General features: G+C 37.8%; 1 protein-coding gene across 8 annotated transcripts in view; it reads right to left on the reverse strand.

The window, feature by feature from the left end:
* Window positions 1–6,045: 6,045 nt before the first annotated feature.
* Window positions 6,046–22,392, reverse strand: part of HIPK3 (homeodomain interacting protein kinase 3) — a 128,729-nt gene continuing 112,382 nt past the window's right edge. For 3 of the 8 annotated variants that reach the window (XM_053562905.1, XM_053562906.1, XM_053562907.1), the window contains 8 exons: window positions 17,089–17,210; window positions 16,775–16,899; window positions 16,533–16,694; window positions 15,725–16,021; window positions 15,020–15,160; window positions 11,777–12,009; window positions 11,352–11,479; window positions 6,046–9,993 (listed from right to left, as the gene is read on the reverse strand). In XM_053562905.1, the coding sequence (XP_053418880.1) occupies window positions 9,517–9,993; window positions 11,352–11,479; window positions 11,777–12,009; window positions 15,020–15,160; window positions 15,725–16,021; window positions 16,533–16,694; window positions 16,775–16,899; window positions 17,089–17,210 (1,685 nt within the window). In that variant the 3' untranslated portion in view covers window positions 6,046–9,516. Of the gene's footprint in view, window positions 9,994–11,351; window positions 11,480–11,776; window positions 12,010–15,019; window positions 15,161–15,724; window positions 16,022–16,312; window positions 16,376–16,532; window positions 16,695–16,774; window positions 16,900–17,088; window positions 17,211–18,466; window positions 18,563–22,392 lie in introns of all 8 variants that reach the window. The other 5 variants (XM_053562899.1, XM_053562900.1, XM_053562902.1 and 2 more) reach the window with 3 other exon arrangements.

A 22,392-nucleotide genomic window follows, 5' to 3' on the forward strand; every position in this document is an offset into this window, starting at 1 on the left:
GATTAAATTTAAAAGTGCATCATATCTATAGCTGTACACTATGAATGGCAAAAAATAAACGAGGTAAAGAATAATCTTTCAGTATTTAAAAACTATCATCAGATTGAGCAAAGAATTCACTGATGTCATTGATGAACAAGTGAAGTTCCAACTTGTATATTTGTTGTTTCACTTTAGTCTGAAATGTAAAGAAAACAATGAACATTCACGTCGCAACTATACTTGGTGATCAATACCATGAGCACCTTCTTTGCTACATCGGACAGTAATGAAGCATTTATTCCTCACCTGACTTGGTCCAATCATGGATAAATGATAAACCTAGGTTGGCTATAGATACAAGACTTGGGCAAAACTCAATGATAAGTATTTTATGAGAACCAATTGGCCATAAGGAATTTATAATAAAAAGTATACTTCTTTGGGAGGCACCTGTGGCTCAGTGGGTAGGGCACCGGCCCCATATACTGAGGGTGGCGCCTTTGAACTCGGCCCCAGCCAAACTGCAACAAAAAAATAGCTGGGCATTGTGGCGGGCGCCTACAGGGAGACTGAGGCAAGAGAATCGCCTAAGGCCAGGAGTTGGAGGTTGCTGTGAGCTGTTGACACCACAGCACTCTACTGAGGGCGACATAGTGAGACTCTGTCTCTAGATAGATAGACAGATAGAAAATTTTTATAGGACCCAACTTGAAAGAAAAATTGAAGAGAACTCTTCCTCCCCCTGCTGGCCATAATACAACATAGCAATAGTGTATTGAACCAAATGTCAGACGTGGAAGGGAAACTCAGCATAACCATTCTGCACACTAGCTACCTACAGACTAACTCTGAACTGCAAACCACTTGTGCTCGGTGTACACTATATTTAAAATAATGTTTTAAAAGCCTTTGCATTAGCTGCCAACATCTCACTGACATCCTTATTTCTGTGTTTTCTCAAAACCTAGATACTGGTACTCACTGGGTCTGCTATCCTACCCTGAGTCTTCCCTGAATCCCTTGGATGGGGCCTTTTCATTCTGCACTGTGCCACGGAGCCCACTCAGTCTGCCTCACTTATTTATTATGTGTTGCCTGCCATCACTGCTTTTGATTTGCAACTCAAACCTTCTCAATTTACTGGAGTTAAAGTGAAGCCCAGACTTGTTTAAAATCACCCTACCTAATTAGTATTAAAGCAAATAAAAATATCCGGGCTTCCTCAATTCCATGTGACAGACATTTATTGATTTCATTTATCTATTTAACAATTTTTTAATGCCTACTGTAGCTAGACACAAAGTGAGTATCAAAGATAAAGAGTCTCCAATGTAAAAATGGTCTTTGTAATCATAGTTTATAGTTGGTGGCGAGAGCAGATGGATAATGACAAGAACTAGGATGAGGGCAGCACCTGTGGCTCAAGGAGTAGGGTGCCGGTCCCATATGCCGGAGGTGGTGGGTTCAAACCCAGTCCCGGCCAAAAAAAAGAAAAAGTAAAAAGAACTAGGATGAAACTGAAAGAGGGAAAAAGGGAACTTTGTTGATGCTGTAGTACAGTTCCTGCTCTCATCTCAGCACCTGGTACAAGTTAATTGTCATTGTTGAGTATAAATGTTACTAGGATTTGTTAAATAATGCCCTCAGATCCTATGCTCCCCATTTATTCAACATTCAATGGGCATAAGCACTAAACATTCAGGAAACAGCAAATGCTGCATTTATTACATTTCCTCCAAGCATGTCCTCTAAAAGAGTCACTCACTCATCTCCCTCTCATCCTTCCTGCCTTTGGAATTAACACCTGCAATCAATGTGATAAGAGGGAGTCAAAAGTCAGTGATAGCCACAGCAGTGTGAGTCAGTTGTTGGGCAAGTGACAACCCTCTGAGCTTGAGTAACTGGGATACAGAATCAAAGCTAAACTAAGACAAGAGTAGAAACTAATCGTGGTCAGTAACACCCATGACACCATAATTGCACCGCAGTACAAGTAAACGGAATTACTTTCATATCTGACTCATAAAGTTACTTAAACTGGGTTGTTTGAAACCTGGGCTCTTTGGAGAGATGGCTGATTCCAGATCAAAGACAGGAAAGGTAAAAAGTTTGGATAAGACATCTTTTGGGCTGGAAAGCAAGGAAACATTCATAATTAATGTGGTGATGTCAAAAGAATTCAGGAGTCTTGAAGATAATTGTTAATTTTAACTTGCTGAATACAGCAAAATCCATGAATCCATAGTGGTAACAGAGAGAAAGTGCACAAAGAAAGAAAGGCAGAAAGCTTGTTTTTACAGAATGATACCAAGTCATAAATGTAGAAAGAATGATAAAACTGAAAATCACCACTTTGCAAACCCCAGTGTAATAACTGATTCAGACAATGATCATTAATGGATGCTAAAAACAGCAAGTAGTCCTTCTGGACATGTTGCCTGTACCTATAATCCCAACACTTGGAGAGGCCCAGGCAGGAGGATCACTTAAACCCAGGAATTTGTGATTACAGCGAGCTACGATCAGGCCATGGCACTCTAGCCTAGGCATTAGTGTGTGTGATCATGTCTCAAAAACAAAACAAAAACACTGAGTAAAATGCTGCCAATACTGTCAAAGTATCACCCTGCAAGTGACCATGGAGAGATCTGCCAGTCACCAGTTCAAAGAAGTGTGATCACTGCTAGCAGACATGACATTATAACGAGGACATCCATGAACAAACACTGAGTCTAATCAAGGCATTAGACCCAGCTATCACTTTACAGAAAACGAGAGATGAACCAATCAGCATAAAGAAACAATCAGACAACCCCAGAATGTACAATATCCTAAGATGAAAGGATGTTCTAGATTTAAAGTAGTCAGAGACATGCCATAACCAAATGTAATGTGTAAATCTTGATTGACTCCTGGAGTTGGGGGGAGAGAGCTTAAGACAGTCTTGAAACAATTGGGAAAATCTGACCATGGACTGAAAACTAGAAAGATGTTACAGAATTGTTAATTTTGCTATACAAGGTTGCCTGGTTAGCTGAGAACGTCACTCTTACAGATGCATGCTTAATCATTACAGGGCAAAGTATGATTACCCACGAGTGGCTCAATTTAAAAATCACATTTAAATATATAAAGCTAATGAGGCAAGTGTGAACTGGTGGATCTAGATGAAGGTTATATTCGCATCCATTGTACTCTGTTCTGTTTGTATTTTTTTAAATAAAAAAATTAGTTATAAATAGAGAGCTTAAAAGAGAGCTTCTGGTAGGTTAAAAAAAAGCAAGTTCTTTGGAGTCTCCATGGTCACTGAGGAAACAATGCTCAGAATAAAGCTGATCACTTTTAAATTTTGCATTTTGGCATTCAAATGTTTCTGGAGTTTATAAAGCATGCAAAATGCTTATGTTATAAATTCAAGTAGAAAATATCAGTATCTAAAATTGTTTACATGGATGTTATTTTAACTATCTGAAACTTACATTTTTATGTTTTAAATATGTTTCTCTAAACTTCTCAAGCATAGTGTAAATGCGTATTATGTTTATGATATAAAATTTATATCATATTATATGTCTTCTTTTTCTACTTTGAATAACCATACTTCTAATTAGGTGTAAGCATAGCTTCTGAATCAGATAAAATAATGCCATTAAAATAAAAGGTTGACAAAAATTAATACCAAATGAGCCATAGACCTAATGAAAGCTAAAACTATAAAACTTCTAGAAAAAAACTTAGGATAAAGACTTTGCAACAGGCAAAAATGTATTAGGACACAAAAAGCACAAATGATCAAACATTGCCAAGCTATACTTCAACAAAATATAAAGTTTTTGCTCTTTCCTAGCATCCTGTTAAGAAAAGATTAAGTCACAGATGGGGAAAAAAAAAAATAATACAAATCTGTTCACAAAACACTGGCATTCTTCCCTGTCTCACCTGAACTACTTCAACCATCTCCCACCTAGTCTTCCAGCTTCAGCTTCCTCTCTGGCCCTGCAATCTACTCTCCACACAACATACAAATTAGGTGATCTTGTGTACCTGCTTAAAATCCTCCTATGGCTTCCTACAGTACACGGAATTGGATCTACACTCTTGCCTGTCCCCTATAGTTGTATTTTCTGTCTCCCGCCGCCCACTCACATGCTATGCTCTGGCTGTATCAGCCACCTCCCTGTTTTGCTCATACTGAAAGCTAATTCCTGGCTTCAAGCCTTCGTACTTGCTGCACCCTCCGCCAAAGCTCCTCTTTTCCTGCGTGGCTGACTAGCATTCTCCTCGTCACAGCTCCAGAGTCGCCTTCTCACTGAGGAACTCCCTGACATGCCCCTCCAGCCACTTCATCACCATACTGCTTCCTTCACTTACCCTACCTGCTTGTTTAGTCTCTTTCCCCTACAAGAAGGTAAGATCTATAAAAGCATAAGGACCTCTTCTTTACCCACTGATACACACGTAGCATTCAGTGCTCGGAACATAGTAGATGCTTCAAAAGTATTTCTGAACGACTCATGACACACACACCATGGGCCGGGCACTGCACCGAGTACTTATTGGTTAAATAGTTGGAATATGTTCCTCCAAAGCCTTTTCATCCTATCTTCCTTCAGAAAAAAATACCTCGTACTCTTAGATTTACTTGAATAGCTAAGTACTTCTTATTATTTTTAAGAGGTCCATTTACTTTCAAGTAAATTGCTAAATCTGGATTTCATCTGTATGTAGGATAAGTGCTCTGGCCTAAATAAAAGTGTTCATATGATTTTTGAACTCACCTGCACTAGAATGACAAAAACAAAACACGAATGTGTTAGCGAGGGTATAAGGCAACAGAACTCTCATACACTGCTGAAAATTAATCTAATACTTCGGAATGCTACTTGGCAGTATCTTAGAGAGTAAAACATGTATATTCCCTGACCTCGTAATTCCATACCTACATAGATACCCAAGGGAAATGCATTCATGTAGTCACCAAAAGATACGGGCAAAACATTTATGGTAGCACTATTCATAATAGCCAAAGAGTGGAAACTACTCAAATGTCCATCAACAAAGTAAATTGTATATACATACAAAGGAATACTATACCCTAATCAGATAAATGAACTACGCACAAATCGATATATCTTAAAAATAAACGGTTTAACAAAAAAAGCCAGACGCCAAAAAATGCTAACTGAATGTTGTATTTCAATTAAAACTTCACAGAAAGAGAGGAGAAAGGGAGAGAGGCAGATTGGAGCGTTCCCCCGAATGCTTTCCTACCGATGATTCCTAAAGTTAGATCCATGAAGTACGAGGTGGTGGTATTTGAAGATGTAACTTAAATCGGCCTGCTACAATCACATTCTTTTGAAGTCTCTTGTTTTATATCTTAAAATCCATGTGAATGCCCCATTTTTCATCCATGTATACTGAACGAAAATAATTCCCTCAAAAATATTTGAGAAAAGTAATATTAAAGGAAAATGAGCCCTGGTTATCCTGTGGTTGCAGGCATACTGCCTCAGGCTTAAGTTAAAAAAAAGGATGGGTGGGGCGGCACCCGTGGCTCAGTGAGCAGGGCGCCGGCCCCATATACCGAGGGTGGTGGGTTCAAACCCAGCCCCAACCAAAGTGCAACCAAAAAATAGCCAGGCGTTGTGGCGGACGCTTGTAGTCCCAGCTGCTCGGGAGGCTGAGGCAAGAGAATCGCGTTAGCCCAAGAGTTAGAGGTTGCTGTGAGCCGTGTGACACTACGGCACTCTGCCCGAGGGCGGTACAGTGAGACTCTGTCTCTAAGAAAAAAAAAAAAAAAAGGACGGGTGGAAAGTATGTTAACTATGGTTAGATAGCCTGGTTCCTATCTCAGATTCAAACTCGTTAGCAGTGTGACTTTGGACAAGTTCCCTACATATCTGCTCCCGTGTTTTCACTCATGTAACAAAGACAATGCCTATCTCACAAGGTAGCATTGAGAGTTAAATAAGATGATGGAAGTTAGGTACTCGGTATCATTAACCTCTCTCTTTTCTGCTGCCAAAGCAGTACCCAAAGGGAAAAAAAGTCAACAAGCTGTTTGCGGCAATATATATGTTTTAATTCAAAGTGAATTGACAGTAATACACCATAAATTCTTATTTTGACACTCACCAAAATAGTCACCTGGAAAACCCGCTTTTTGTGACAAAGTACAGAAGGCTTGGTCACATTTAAATCACTGAGAACTAGAGAGAAATACTATCGCAAACCGTAATAGACATTACATCCATAAAAATTTTCCCAGTCCTTATTGTAATATTGCACAGTGCAACTGCTACATGGCAAACTAGTGTAGCATAGAAGTAAAAGCAAAAACAAACAAACCGAAGAAAAGAAAGCCACAAGTCTAAAGTTGTTAAACAGTTAACAATTCAAACTTAGTAATCAAATCTGTATCATTGAGTTCATTAAAACAAATCTTCCTACACCTTGCAGTGTATGATTTAACTTTTACTTAACACAAACCAAGTTTAAAATTAGCAGTAGAGATTTAAAAAATGAAAACATTTTGTTAATACAGTAACCTACTTAATTAAACACCCTGAAGGAAAAAAAAAACAACTAAATATCAGAATATTTGATAAAAAGTAATTTATACATTGAAATAGTATATGCAACTTGGAAATCATGCAGTGTTTTATTTAAGAAAGCATTAAAACCAGAGAAAATTGACAAGAATGGTTTTTAAAAACACTTTAGGGTATAAATCCAGATTCTTTCATCACTATGCTAAATGCAGAATTTAGCAAAATTTTGAATCTTTTCGTCTTTCAATGCATTAAAAAGCGCATGATTGCAATTAATAAAGAGCAATGTACTTAACTTGAATAAGCCTTTATTAAATATTACTACGGTATTACGAAAATGTTGAGTTCTACCATTTACTATCAATTTAATAGACTACTTTAAGTCTTAGAATTTAAAGACAGAAAATATGACACTTCAGGGTAGTAAACATGGCCCTGAACAAAAAAGGTAACTGTGCCAACTTTTGTACCTGTCGTGATACAATCAATCCTCTGCACTTGGTGTTTCTGAAATATCTGTTGCCAGCCTTGATTCTTCTCCAAGAAGTGAGCAGATACCAGTAATCTGCTGGACTGTATAAATAAAATTAGAAGGCCATGGAGGGCAGCAAATTTACTTAAATAGTCCTCCAGATAAATTTGTCATCTGTAAATAATCTTTTAAATTAATCTTAGGCTACTCCTTTTATATGCGTTATTATATATATATATTTCTATTTATATAAAATGCATAGAATTGAGTACTAAAAACACTGAAACTTGTGGGGAAAATTAAGTCCTTCATTTTCAGTGTGACTAAAAATGTACTGCTGGTTTTTATTTTATGATCTAATACTGTAATTTTTAAAATCAATTTCAGGCACATTTATTTCATTGATGATTATTAAATAAAACACTGCTTGTGTTAATGGAGTAAAGAAAAGCTTATCCATCATTAGCTTATTGTCAGCGCTGTACTAGAGCTGTACTAGTGGTATACAATTCATTTATCAAAGAAACATCGTAAATCCAAAACATCTACAGAGCTTTACACCCAAACACTTTGTACTGTTTATTCCAGTAAATGCTATAAGATTATATTCCAGATTTTTAAGGAAAAAAAGTTAAGTCAAGCCTGCAAGATACAGCTTTCTCAAGTGTCTAGAATGCCAGTATGAAAATAAAAAATTAAGTTACATTGATACATCCAAGATTTCTTATATGCAGTGATGAGCACAAACAGTAATAGAGATAAAATACTGATGCAAATAACACACCCCAAAATAACATATGCAATTATTTTCCATCATTTACAATACAGTAGTTACAATGACACTCCAAACAGAAAAGCAAAGTAAAAAATCAAAACCCCAACTTCTATTTCATGTAATTAGACTTATACAGAAATTAGAAGGCTAAATAACAACTAATCACCTAATTTCACAGCTATCTGAAGTGGCAATCGTTATATAGCAGCTTATCTATGATACATTCATAAGATAAATGATACAATTTATTACTTGCCTGTAAGCTAAACACAGCCTCAGTTAATACCTTTCCTTAAATTCCACCTCTACACTACAATATACTTGAGGTCTATGCAAAAAGTATAGGAAATGGATGATTAAGTCTTTGGTGCTGTAAAAGCAACTTCATTTAAACATAACCACCACTATCACCATACCACCCCCCACAAAAAAAGGGGAGGAAAACACCCAAGACACACTTCATTAGGAAAAAAAAAAAAAGAGCATGTAATTTCTGTCCCTGACGGAATGTATTAAATAAGCAAACATCACCAACAAGCAAAACAAGTACTGCAATGTAAAAATACTTTAAAAAAAAAACCCTCTCACATGCATAAATGAAAAATTGCACACAAAGAACTCACATCTTTTCAAGCTTCAATAGTAAATATTCTGCTACTATTTATTAAATACTGCATGGTTTGCCCAAGCTAAGATAAAACCACATCATGAATCAGTGAGCATTTTGCATTTTCTTTCATTATCTATCCAAAGTCATGCCTACTGCACCTCTAAACATTTGAAGTCCGATTATATAGCAAACACTCTCAAAATTAACTTAAGATTGTATTGCAGTTTCACTTAATAGTATATAAAATGCTGTGCTGTGACAGTTATCAACTATCCATTAGATACTGAATCAATTTTTCTTAAGCACTACTGACTGCTTGCTTTTCATGAAGCTAGATCATTTTGAAAAATCAGACAGCAGAATTCGGCTATAGCAAACATGCTGCCCTCTGAATAAGGAAAAAACAGCTACTACCTGAAATCATACCACACAAAACCAAAAATGAACATTACTCTATCAAAAGAAAACTAAAGAGTAGGTCTGAATTTGAACTTTAAGTGCTGCAGTCCTCAACATTTATAGATAGGTAATAACATTAACAACCTCAAATATTTAAGGCACTATGTGTGGAAACGGTTTACAATGCAGCTGAGATTATTAGAACAACATTTAAGAGCAAAGTCTAGGCAACATTTTGCCCATGCAAAAGACACATGCAAATGTAAAGAACAATAGCTCAATTTCTTAGGGAAGTGACCCAACATTTATACACTAAGACACAGATAATACAATTCACTTGTATGCTGTAATTTTGACATATGCGCATCTTTTGCTCTAAGTCTGTACACAGAATGGCTTCCCAAATGTGGACGTGTCTTGCACTAGTTAGAAGGCAATTTATAAAAAATAGCAGGAGCAAAACTGGACTTCTGCTCCCATAAGTCACCTGTCTATAGAGTTACTACATAAGAAGATAACATGACCAAAGACAAGTTATACCAAATGTGCAAAACACATCAAAAGTGAGTTTTTTTAAAGCTCAAAGTTGTTTAAATTGCACCCAAGTCTACATGATTCAAAAATAATTTTCTTGTGCCATGGCTAATATTTATTAAATACCATGTTTTATTTTTAATCAAATATTTGTATCATTGAGCTTCCTCAATATACTGTTTTTAAGTTTTCACATATATGGATACTGGCTGAGTTTTGTTGGACTCAGTGGAAATCCAGTATATGCAGGTGAGGCTGCAATGTAAGAATGTGGTGGGAAGATTGGTTTGTACTGAGTCTGATGAATGGTTGGGGATGGTAACAGACGGGGATTTATGCCCACTGGGACTTGGTGAACTATGCCACTGGGATGGGAAATATTATAAGTCGGATGCTGTAACACAGGTCTTGAGGTACATGGAGAGGCTAAGAGGTGGGCCACTGGTGCAGCACTGCTCAGGGTGGCTGATGATGGGTATGGAAGTAGAGTGGGCTGTCCTCCGAGGTGTGTGTTTCCAGCCAGATGGGCACGCACCGCTGTGTGATTGGGACTTCCGTGAGAAAGAGTGAATGGATTACTGGGAACGCTAGTAGGGATGTAAGCTTGCTGTCTTCGATGTCCGAAGTTTCCATTCCACTCTTGATGCCCAGATCCAAAGTGTTGAACCTGCCCACAAAGAAAAAAGGGACTGAATAATATAATTTATAAGATGAAAGGAAGAAAGAGAAATTACAATATATTCTCCATGACTCACAGTACATCTCTCAGAACTAAGTAGAAGAGAGAAAAATACTGATTTTAACATACCAGTATTAACATTATAATATGTATTCCCACATAATTATTATTATTTTTTTTTGGAGACAGTCTCACTACGTCACCCTCAGTGGAGTGTTGTTGTGTCACAGCTCACAGCAACCTCAAACACTTGGGCTTAAGCAATTCTCTTGCCTCAGCCTCCCAAGTAGCTGGGACTACAGGCACCCGCCACAATCTGGTAATTTTTTTTGTTGCAGTTGTCATTCTTGTTTAGCTGGCCCAGGCCGGGTTCAAACCCGCCACTCTCGGTGTATGTGGCTGGCACCGTAACCACTGTGCTACAGGTGCCGAGCCTATTTTGGGTTTGAGACGTCTCACTATGTCATCCTCGGTAGAGTGCCCTGGTGTCACAGTTCACTGCAACCTCAAAATCTTCTCTTGCCTCAGTGTCCCAAGTAGCTGGGACTACAGGCACCTGCCACAACGCCCGACTATTTTTTAATTATTGTTGTCATTGTTATATAGCAGACCCTGGCTGGGTTTGAACCCACCAACCCTGGTGCATGTGGCCGGCGCCCTAAACACTGAACTACGGGCGCTGAGCCCACATAATTATTACGACATAGGCACTGCCATCATCACTGCTAATACAGCCTATTGCTACCCCACCACTCCTCACAGCTGCCATGCGCATGTGGAGCACTTACATATAAAGCTACCACTTCACACATATGACGTTATTTACTCCAAAACAACCCCATGATATGACTATTATTCCCATCAACTAAGGTCTCGATCTGAGTTGTTAAAGAGACCTAAATAAGATAACATGTTTAGGTAAATATAATTGAACCCAGATCTGATTACAATACCTGTGATCTTTTCTTTCCAACTAAAACACAACTGCCAAGTACAATGTTCAATTGATGGCAAGTATTCAATAAGGTTAGGTGAGCATTACTAATAACACGTAAGAAAGGCAGCCGTCAATCCATTAGTGTATGTTCTGATTTAAAGGGTTGAGACAACATTAAAATATTAGCTAAGAGAATCCAAGAACTCAGTCTTTCTGAAGAAGAATATGAGTTCTGTGGATCATTTGCTTAATTATTCTATTATTAGGCCAGTTACTCTTTAGTTACTTGCCATAGTGAGAAGGGAAAAAATTTAAGACTGCATACAGTTTTGGAATCTTTTTCTCCATAAGTGAAAAACAACTGCTAAATCTGAATCTCAGAGACTTATGAATTCATAAATAAACATACCTGGCTGAAGTTCAAATGCTGTTGCTGGAATGCTGATGTAAGTTTCTGCTGACGATTACCCACTGCAGAAGGCTGGTTTAATTTTCCAGGGGCAGATCGTCCCTTTACTAATGGCTGGCATATAGAATCTGGCAATGAACAAAATATTAGAGAGTTGATACCTTTTCCTTCTCTTTATTAGAAAAAAATTAGAAAAATCTTTAGATTCTTTACAAAGTAGTGATTTGAGAACCCTAAAATTAAAAAGAAAAGAAAGCTCCTAGTTCCCAAGCAGTGGATGATATTAGAAGGGATTTCTACTATATAATAGATATGGCAGTGTCAGATTGAAAATTCCAAGATGACTTTTGGCAATCCTGTTCTCTAACGTTCCTAGATTAAGACCTCTTAAAGGACAACCAGGAAAATAGGAAGACTCACTTTACCTGTGTTTGCCATATGCTCATCAGCATTTAATCCACTTTCTAGTCCCACTGGTGGCACCACGACAGTACAAACAGCTGGCTTGGTTCCTGTGTCAGCAGAGGTTACCAGTTCTGTGTTTTGATGAGTACCCTCCACAAAAGTGCTCTCTGCAAATGGGCTGTCGTGCCCTGAAGAGTCTGATGGTGAACCATCCACAGTGTCACAACCACTTTCTTGCTCTTCATCTGACATACTGTAAGAATGCACTTATGAGTATTTTTTCCCAGATTAAAACTAATAGTAAGTAATACCCAGGCTCTAGCAAACTGATGAGAATCTTCCTTAGTTATTTTATATATAATTATAACTTTTTCCTTGTCAAATAGCATTTTTTCATGAAATTTCTAGACCTCCAAATTAATTCTCTATTCAGACTGCTTAACCCCTAACTCTGTCCCAGTTTAGGATTGTCTGGTGGCATTTAATATTTTTTCTCCTTTTCCTTCCCATTTGATTTTTAGTATCAGTTCATAAAATAGCCTCTTTACAAATTCGAGATAATTTCATCAAGCTATGACAAAGAAATACTGCTCTGGATAATTTAAATAAAATGCTACAAACAAGGCCAGACTAGTGGCTCACAGCTGTAATCCCAAGACTTTGGGAGGCTGAGCCTGGGAGCTCAAGACTGCAATGAGCCCAGCTTGGGCAACGAAGTGAGAACAGAGAGGAGAGAGATGTAAGTATGTGATTTGGATATTCCAGATTAAATTCTAATGTTAAGATAGGTGCCTTTCACGATAATGTGGGTCCTTGTAACTAACCAGTTATCTGCGTGGTCTAGGCAGAGTCCTGTATTTCTCATTTCTTCCTCACGTTCTTTGCACTTGACAGTCTCTCTGTCCTTGGGATTTCTACAGCATTTACTATTCTCTTTTAACAACTCATTTCACACTTAACAATTCAAAGTACTTCTCTTTATATGTATTTTTATTTATATGTATCTTTTACATATATTTACATCTATATTTTATGAGTATGTATTTATGTAATGTATATATGTATCAACTTCCAAACTATATTATAAGCAACTTATACTAAGAAGATATATTTAAACTTCTTTATATTTTCTAGACTTTGGAAAAAGTATTCAATACCATATTTCCTGCTGGGCACAGTGGCTCACACCTGTAATTGCACACTGTGGGAGACTGAGGTGAGAGGACTGCTTGAGCTCAGGAGTTCGAGGCTTGTCTGAGCGAGAGTGAAACCCCAGACTCACAAAAAAAATTGAAAATCCCAGCCAGGCGCTGCAGTGAGCACCTGTAGTCCTAGCAGCAGCAAGATGCCCACAGCCCAAGTCTGAGGTTGCAGTCAGCTACAATGCCATTGTACTCTGCTCAGGGCATAGGGTAGAACTCTGTCTCGACCCCCCCCACACACACAAAAAAACTTTTTTCCTTAAAAAAAAGAAAAAAACGGAAAAAAAATGTATAAAACTAAGACTTAATTTTTTTTTTTTAATTTTGGTACCACTAAAAAAGAATTCCTAAAAACTAAAATCAAAGGTATTTAGGATTCTCTCTTTTTCTTTTTTTTGAGACAAAGTCTCACTACGTCGCCCTCATTAGAGTGCTGTAGCATCATAGCTCACAGCAACCTCAGACTCTTGGGCTTAAGCGATTCTCTTGCCTCAGCCTCCCAAGTAGTTGGGATGACAGGCACCTCCCACAACGCCTGGCTATTTGTTGTTGTTGTTGTTGTCATTGTTTAGCAGGCCTGGGCCAGGTTTGAACCCAGCAGCCCCAGTGCATGTGGCCAGGGCCCTAACCACTGAGCTACAGGCATAGAGCCTCCTTTTCTTTTTGTTAAAGGCAGGAGATCTTGTTCTGTCGCCCAAGCAGAAATGCAGTGTAGTGATTATAGCCTACTGTAGTCTCAAACTCCTGGGCTCAAGTGATCCTCCAACTTCAGCCTCCGGAGTAGCTGGGACTACAGGTACACGCCACCATACCCAGTTAATTTTTAAGGTATTTTTTGTAGAGATGGGCCTCTCTATTTTGTTTACACTAGTCTTAAACTCCTGGTCTCCTGGGATCCTCCCAACTCAGCCTCCCAAAGTGCTGTGATTTCAGGCACAAGCCACTGTACCTGGCTGATGGCTTATCTCTTAATGTGTCACTTCCCTTACACCATACTGGTAAGGAGAAGCTTACTACTTTAGTGGCAATACACATCCCTAACCAAAAAGAAGGCTAGGGCAAGGAAATATGGATGAAATCATGCAAATCAGTCACCAATGGGAGATAAAAATCATAGTGGAGGGCCAGGTACAGTGGCTTACGCCTGAAATCGTAGCACTCTGGGAGGCCAAGGCAGATGGATTGCCTGAGCTCACAGGTTTGAGACCAGCCTGAGCCACAGTGATACTTTGTCTCTAAAAATAGCCAGGCATTGTGGCGGGCAACTGTAGTCCCAGCTACTTGGGAGACTGAGGCAAGAGAATAGCTTGAATCCAAGAGTTGGAGGTTTCTGTGAGCTATGACACCACAGCACTCTACTGAGGGTGACAAAGTAAGACTCTGTCTCAAAACAAAAACAAAAACATAGTGGATATGTTGCACACAGGGTGTGTGCCAATGATTACTTCACTATGAAAAAACATTCCTTTTTTTATTTTGCTTAAGTATATGTTTTTACTCAAAAATGTTACAATAGTAATCTGTGGAGCTGAAATTAAAAATGTTGTTTTCTTTTTTTCAAACAGAGTCTCACTCTGTTGCCCTGGGTTGAGTGCCATGGCATCATCATAGCTCACAGCAACCTCAAACTCTTGGGCTCAGGTAATCCTATTGCCTCAGCCATCCAAGTAGCTGGGACTACAGGCACCTGCCATGATGATGATGCCCAGCTAATTTTTTCTATTTTTAGTAGAGACGGGGAGGGGAAGTTGTCTTGATCTTGCTGAGGCTTGTCTCAAACTCCTAAACTCAAGCAATCCACCTACCTCGGGCGTTTTCATTCAAAAGCCTTTTAAAAATAGATGATTCCTTAAAATTCATTTATTAAAACCTTAATTTTTCATTTCAAGCTTTTTCTATAACAATAAAGAAAATGACTACTAAAAACCTGAGATTATAAAAAGTGATCAACTTCAAAAAAGAAGCTGCTACTGTAAATTGCAGGTACTTATTAAACAACACAAAAAAGAAATCATAGGCTTTTTAGTAGACTTAGTATTTCTACTATCAAAATTCCTTTACCTATTCGGTCTCTTGCAAGGGGATGGGCTGGACTGCTCTGAAGAGCTGGTGCTCAGAGTACTATCAGGACTACTTAATGAACACATCCGATCAATGTTCAAAGTGCTCTGGCAAGCTTCACAATCTAGACTACCTTTACATCTGGTGGAAGAAAAAAGAGAAAAACATGGGTCAAAATGGGAAGAAGTACCCCAAATTTACATTCTTTAATTAAGGATGCGAAAACAGTTAAGAATGACCTATTGGACAAAAAGCAAGTAAAGCTTATGCATACAGGGAATAATGCTATAATAATCATGGTAAATACTATTTAGAATGTTCCCTCTGTTTAGAATCTGATTCTCTAACTTGAAGGGTTTTTTCCCAGATTAATATGAGGGTACATATGATTAGGTTAATTGTTTGCATTAGTAAGATAAGGTCCAAATTATAGTTGAGTCCTTCACCCAAGAAGTGTGCCATATACCCCTATATTGTACCCATTAGGTATGAACTTACTGAACCCTTTCCCGCCTCCCTTTTTGAATTTAATAGCGTTTTTCTCTCATTTAATTCTATAGTTGTTGATCTACTAATTTCAGCTTAGTACTTTTTACTCCAAAGGACATTGAGAGGAAAAAAAATTAAGTCTCAAAGTTTTTTTTTTTGCACACCAGAGGGCGCCGTCATTATCCTTTACAAAAGCAGCCTGCCTTGGGCACTTACTTTCTCAGTGAATGTCGCTGTGAAGTCTCTTCCTCATCAGTGTCACTGCTAATAGTGATCACACTTACTGCAGGACTTGGGGAGTCAGCAATGATAATGGTTTGCCGCTGTTTGTCTGAAACCGATGAATCAGAGTCCTCTCTGATAGATGTTTCACAGCAATTTCTTCCCTCTCCTTCTGAGTTATGATTGTCCTGTGTTTCTATACAACTTACTTCCTCGACATCTTTCCCATTTATTATTTTTGGAGAAATAAATGCTGAATGTGGGATATTGGTATTCTGCAATGAATTACTCCTGCAACCAAAGGTATAATTTATAATTTCTATAATCAAAATATGTAGATGACATTTTTCTAAGCTATATTGTTAAATTGAATAATGCAAGCCTTTAACTTGTTCACATGTAACGATAATAAACATATAAAGTATGAGCTTTTGTGAAATTTAAAGTACCTCTACATGTAGTGTAAATTGCATTTACATATATATAAGAGGTCATTTTTTTTGTAAATGTGATATCTGAATGTCTACAATTGCTACATTATAGATAGATAATAAGTCAAAGGGGCAATAAAGACAATCTTACCAACTGAAAGCATTTATTTCCTCTCTTCCTGGCTCCCATTCCATTAGTTTTACCAAAATACCTCTGAGAAATTGAGAAGGGAGCTGGCTTAGTGGTTTGTAACAAAGCTACCAAAGAGGTCATTTTGAATACAACAGAGTGACCCTTTAGTGTTCATGCAAAATTCATTTTAAAGATTAATTCTCAAAATGCAGAGGAAAATTACAGTGCCAATACCAACCTGTTCTGGCACAGTTTATTTTTCTTGGTAGTGGCAGGCTGAGGCCAGACAACATGTGCAATGCCCACACTAATAGGCTGAGGGGCCGATAAAGTTATCTGATTGGTTAGAAGAGGTTGCGGCATCACGGAGTTATAATGATTGCTGCGTGACATCATTTTCCTAGGGAGAAAGTTCAGAAAAATTGAATCCCCTCTTTATTAAGACCCATTCACAAAGAAGCACTTTTATTTTTAACTTACCCCCAATCTCCAAGCCTTTGTGAGCCAGCCACACCCTCGGAAGTTAGTGTAGAAGTAGCAGGAGCCATGGGTGTTACTTGTTGCCAAGCAGGTACCAGCATCTGCTGTGTTCTACCAGACCATGTCTATTACATCAGGGCAAAGCAAAAGAAAACACTTTACCGCATCTTAAATTCAAAAGTATATTAAAATAATAACTAACAATTATGAAAGTTAAAAGAACTGAATCCCCACCCAGGTCATTTTCATTATTTCCCAACAGCATAGGGTGACATATGGAGAGTACATATCCAAAAGAAAGAATTACCACCAACCTGAGAAAGAACTCCTGATCGGATTTGTAATGGCTGCACCGCTGGAGCCTGAGTTACGAGGGGAACTGTATTATCTACCCTTATTGAATAATTAGTGGGTTTACCATGTGTTGCAGGAATACCTGTGAAACAGAACAGTTATCAAATGATAGGGGAAAAAAAAAAAACTTCCTCTGATTTAACTTATACCTTTATTTTAAATACAAAGAACTGCTTAAAGTCTGATAAGGATTATAAATTCTAATGCATAAAATTTTCATAAGACTAACAATGCAGTCTATTAGGAAAGTGAGGTACTTCCTATCAACTTTGTGGTACACAGCATTTAAAAAATTCTTATAAAGTTATTCTCTGTATTAAAATACATACTATAAAGTTGAGCTATTTATTTTTCTTGAAATTTCTAATTTCCTTTAAAGGTTTCCCTATTGAAACTTTACTTTCCTTTTCAATAGCTTTGCAACTATGACAACAGGGAAAGATGAATCTGGCTTGATATTGAGATATTGGCTAGCATGTTCTTTTCATACAATTTTTAGCTATACTTAATACTTTCTTCTTTAAAACTATGATAGGATTTAATGCTCTTGTTTAAAAGGGAAACGCATCACAACTTCATAATGCAGTGGACATGATAGTTTACACAATGGATGAAATTCAGGGATGGCACATTCATTTCAACCTCCAAAGGGAAAGCAAAAAACAACCTATTCGGCCTAATTTGGTGTGTAACTATACTTTGCCTAATGTGGATGACTTGACTAGTTTTACTAGCAGAGAGCTGAATGGAACTCCAGAACAAACATGTTACCATTCTGCTTACCCACTAGGCAAATCAGAAACCAGGATTACCAGCAATGTTAATCCTGTTAATGCTAATAACTCTGTTTCATACATTGCAAAGTACCTTTTAAATATTAAGTCTTACAAAACTGAACTTTGAAGACAGCAAAGTAGTACCATACCCCAAGTCAGAGCTTTGATTTACTGGATTTTAGGGACATCCCTCAAGATCAGAAAGTAGATGAACTAAAATAAATTCACTACTTAATAATTCCAGCCTGTTGTAGCAGCTGGAAGGTTATTTAAATAGAATTGATTTGGGAATAAAAGTGATGATGTTGTTTCTGTTCAGAGACAAGAGAAAAATACTACAATTGTTTTCTTTTCCTACTGAAAAACCTTAACATTTTTATTGTACAAATATAAATATTATTCCTTAAGAGAAAGTTAATTTTGTTCTGTTTATTTTCTTCATAGAGATGTTTAGCTTACTGCCAGGGTGTTCTACTCTCTGTGCTCTGCCTAAAGAGCTAAATACAAATTCAGTTTAACACAAATCTACAGGTTTGTTTGTTTTTTTAACTGATCTTCTTACCCCTTCCAAAAAGCATGTCTTGATCAGCAAATTCTCCAAGAAATGGAATATAAGCACACCCAGGCAGTGTAGATATATGGCAGCAATAGACAATCTCTTCAAGAAAAAAAGCAGAATTCACTTTGACAAGGATGAAAAGACAGAGCGAATTCTTAAATCTGAACAAAAATCTCATTGCCCTTAAATTCTCTCCCATAAGCAATGCCTTAAAATGAGATTTCTTCTATATACATATATAATCTCTCCTCATGAGAGCTAATTTTTGATCAAATACAACAATGGGTTAAGATCCCAATTTATTATACAGTTATTAGGTTAGCTGTAAATTTACCTTTGTTTATATTTGCTTTAATACTTGGAGAACTAGGCACAAAAACTTACAAAGATTGTTTCACTGTAACAGAGGAGAATTTTGCTGGCATATATTTGACTCTAAAATAGTAGCTGTCATCCAGAGGGGATGAATAATTAACTTTCCAGGTTGCTAAATAATTTTAAAGGTTTGTTTAATATATAAAACTAACATTCAGATTTGTTAAATAAAAGCTTATTTAAGTCTTATGTACTAAACAATTTATTTTAAAATAAGCATACTCCTATGGATGTAGTATCTATATGCTTATACCTATACATTATACCTATAATATCTAAAACATACAAAATGCATGACTAAAATACTATACCCCCAAAGGGAAATATAATTCTTTCTTTCTTTCTTTCTTTTTTTTTTATTGAGACAGAGTTTCATTTTGTCACCCTCAGTAGAGTGCCATTGCGTCACAGCTCACAACAACCTCAAACTCTTGGGCTGAAGTGATTCTCTTGCCTCAGCCTCCCAAGTAGCTGGGACTATAGGTGCCCGCCACAACACCCAGCTATCTTTGTTGTTGCTGTTGTCGTTGTTTAGCAGGCCCAGGTCGGGTTTGAACCCACCAGCCCTGGTGCATGTGGCTAGCAGCCTAACCACTGAGCTATGGGCACCGTGTCTGAAATAAAAATCTTAAGTGAAAGGGACAAACATAAAATTTATTTTTAAGTACAAACCACAATGGTACCACAATTACTATCCTATAGATGCCCAATAATTATTTTTAAATATTTCTTGGAAATGGACTGATACATTATGAGGAGGAAGCATTAAGAAACCCAATATTGAGATTTTCTACACAGATGTTATGACTGATTAGAGGGAAAGCTTTCACTTCTAAGGCAAACTCTTATACCAGGATGAAAAAAAAAAATAAACAACATCTTTACAGAACTCGCCTCTCCTGCTGCTACTCTGTTACTAAGCTAACACAGATTTTACTTCTTCTCACTATTAATTCTAATTCAAGAGCATTATTCTTGCTGTTTAATGGCTTAATGAGAGTTGAATCCTTTTATTCAGTTATCCTTATTATAAACCACTCAACAATTTGCTACCATTACAGAAAGGTTACTAGCTTTTTTTTTTTTGTAGAGACAGAGTCTCACTGTACCGCCCTCAGGTAGGGTGCCAAGATGTCACACGGCTCACAGCAACCTCTAACTCTTGGGCTTACGCGATTCTCTTGCCTCAGCCTCCCGAGCAGCTGGGACTACAAGTGCCCGCCACAACACCTGGCTATTTTTTTGTTGCAGTTTGGCCGGGGCTGGGTTTGAACTTGAACTGGCCACCCTCGGCATATGGGGCCGGGGCCCTACTCACTGAGCCACAGGCACCGCCCAGGTTACTAGCTTTTTATCGATTATAAACCATGTAGAGATAAAAGATTTGTCTAACTTCATTGAAATGTCGTAAGAATGATGTTAACCTTGTTTAGAAATGTGTCTCATTAAGTTCCTTAAGTTTTTGCTATAAACAGAAGGTAGACTCTGGGGGAAAACTGCTATTTCAAACCTTCATGAAATATACTACAGTGTAGGTGGTGACCCTCAAATTGACTTTGGGACATGGGAGAAATTACTAGAACCAAAGAACCTATATGTTAGTGTGGATTAGAAACTTAGCTAAGTAAAGAAGGACATGAAAGTGCATTTGTTAAGTGGTATTTGTCAAGATACCACTGAAGCAATAACTGATTTAAAAATTTATCTTGTAGGGCAGCGCCTGTGGCTCAGTGAGTAGGGCGCCAGCCCCATATGCCGAGGGTGGTGGGTTCAAACCCAGCCGCGGCCAAACTGCAACCAAAAAATAGCCGGGCGTTGTGGCGGGCGCCTGTAGTCCCAGCTGCTCGGGAGGCTGAGGCAAGAGAATCGCGTAAGCCCAAGAGTTAAGAGGTTGCTGTGAGCCGTGTGACGCCACGGCACTCTACCCGAGGGCGGTACAGTGAGACTCTGTCTCTACAAAAAAAAAATTTATCTTGTATGTTGAGTTATTTAGAAGTAAAATGTCATAAAATCTACCACTTATTTTCAAAGGGTATAGGTACGTGTACTATAGATATACAGATAATACAAATATTCTAGAATATTAACACTCACTGAGTCTAGTGTAGAACATATGAGTCCTTTAACTTTCCCCTGTGTTTGAAATTATTATTATTATTATTTTTTTTTTTTTATTGTTGGGGATTCATTGAGGGTACAATAAGCCAGTTACACTGATTGCAATTGTTAGGTAAAGTCCCTCTTGCAATCATGTCTTGCCCCCATAAAGTGTGACACACACTAAGGGTGTTTGAAATTCTTGCAATAAATAGTTGGAGAAAAATCAAACCAAACCCCCCCCCAAAAAAACACAATAACATCTTTTAAGAGTGCTTACAATATAAATGCAAGCATTTTTATTACCAAAGACCAGCCATGGGTCACCATTACAGATACTCACAGACCACCACTGAATCACAATATCATCTTTAGAAGCAACTATTTAAGTTGTCTTTTTTTTTTTTTGCAGTGATACAAATCCTTCTCCCAGTGAGACCTTATATGAAAACCCAAAATATGAAAGTGATGAAAGTAAAGCTACCCTGGTAGAACAACAGTAGCTTAAAATCTAATCTGTTTTCACATCTCTCTCTCTCTTTTTTTTTTTAAGACAGTCTCACTTTATTGCCCTCAGTAGAGTGCTGTGACATCTTAGCTCACAGCAACCTTAAACTCTTGGGCTTGAACAATCCTGTTGTCTCGGCCTCCCAAGTAGCTGGGACTACAGGCGCCCTCCAAAACACCTGCTATTTTTAGAGACGGGGTGTCTCGCTCTTGCTCAGATTGGTCTCAAACTCTTGAGTTCAGGCATTCCACCCGCCTCAGCCTTCCAGAGTGCTAGCATTACAGGCACGAGCCACCATGCCCAGCCTGATTTTCATATCTCATATTACCAGCCAGTCAAGTCAATAAACATTCTTGGTGCTTTCTTAGGTAGTATGGGAGATAGTAAGATAAATATTTTTTAAGTTGCTCAAATATCCATAAATAAAAAAAATCAGGTTGGGCACAGTGGCTCACGCCTGTCATCCTAACACTTTAAGAGGCCAAGACAAGAGGACTGCTTGAGACCAGAGGCTCAAGGCCAGCCTGAGCAACATAGCAAAATCTCATCTCTTTAAAAAAAAAAAAATTATTTATATATATATGTGTGTGTGTGTGTGTGTGTATTTATATTATATATATACACACATATACATATACACATAGTATATACACACGTGTATGTGTATTAGCCCAGTCTGGTGACAGGCACCTGTAGGCCTAGCTACTTGGGAGGATAAGGGAAGATGATCATTTGAGTCCAGAAGTTTGAGGTTACAGTAAGTTATGATTATAACACTGCATTCTAGCCTGAGCCATGAAGTAAGACCCTGTCCATAAAGTAACAAAATAACCTCAGACTCCAGAAATATTAGAGCTAGAAATGACCAGGATATTATTTATCCAGTTTGCTTTCTTTTACTAAAGCTAAAACAGGTAAACAGATGAGCACAGATGTTTTTGACACAGAA

Source organism: Nycticebus coucang, chromosome 14, assembly GCF_027406575.1.
Source record: "Nycticebus coucang isolate mNycCou1 chromosome 14, mNycCou1.pri, whole genome shotgun sequence".
NCBI classification, from domain to species: Eukaryota; Metazoa; Chordata; class Mammalia; order Primates; family Lorisidae; genus Nycticebus; species Nycticebus coucang.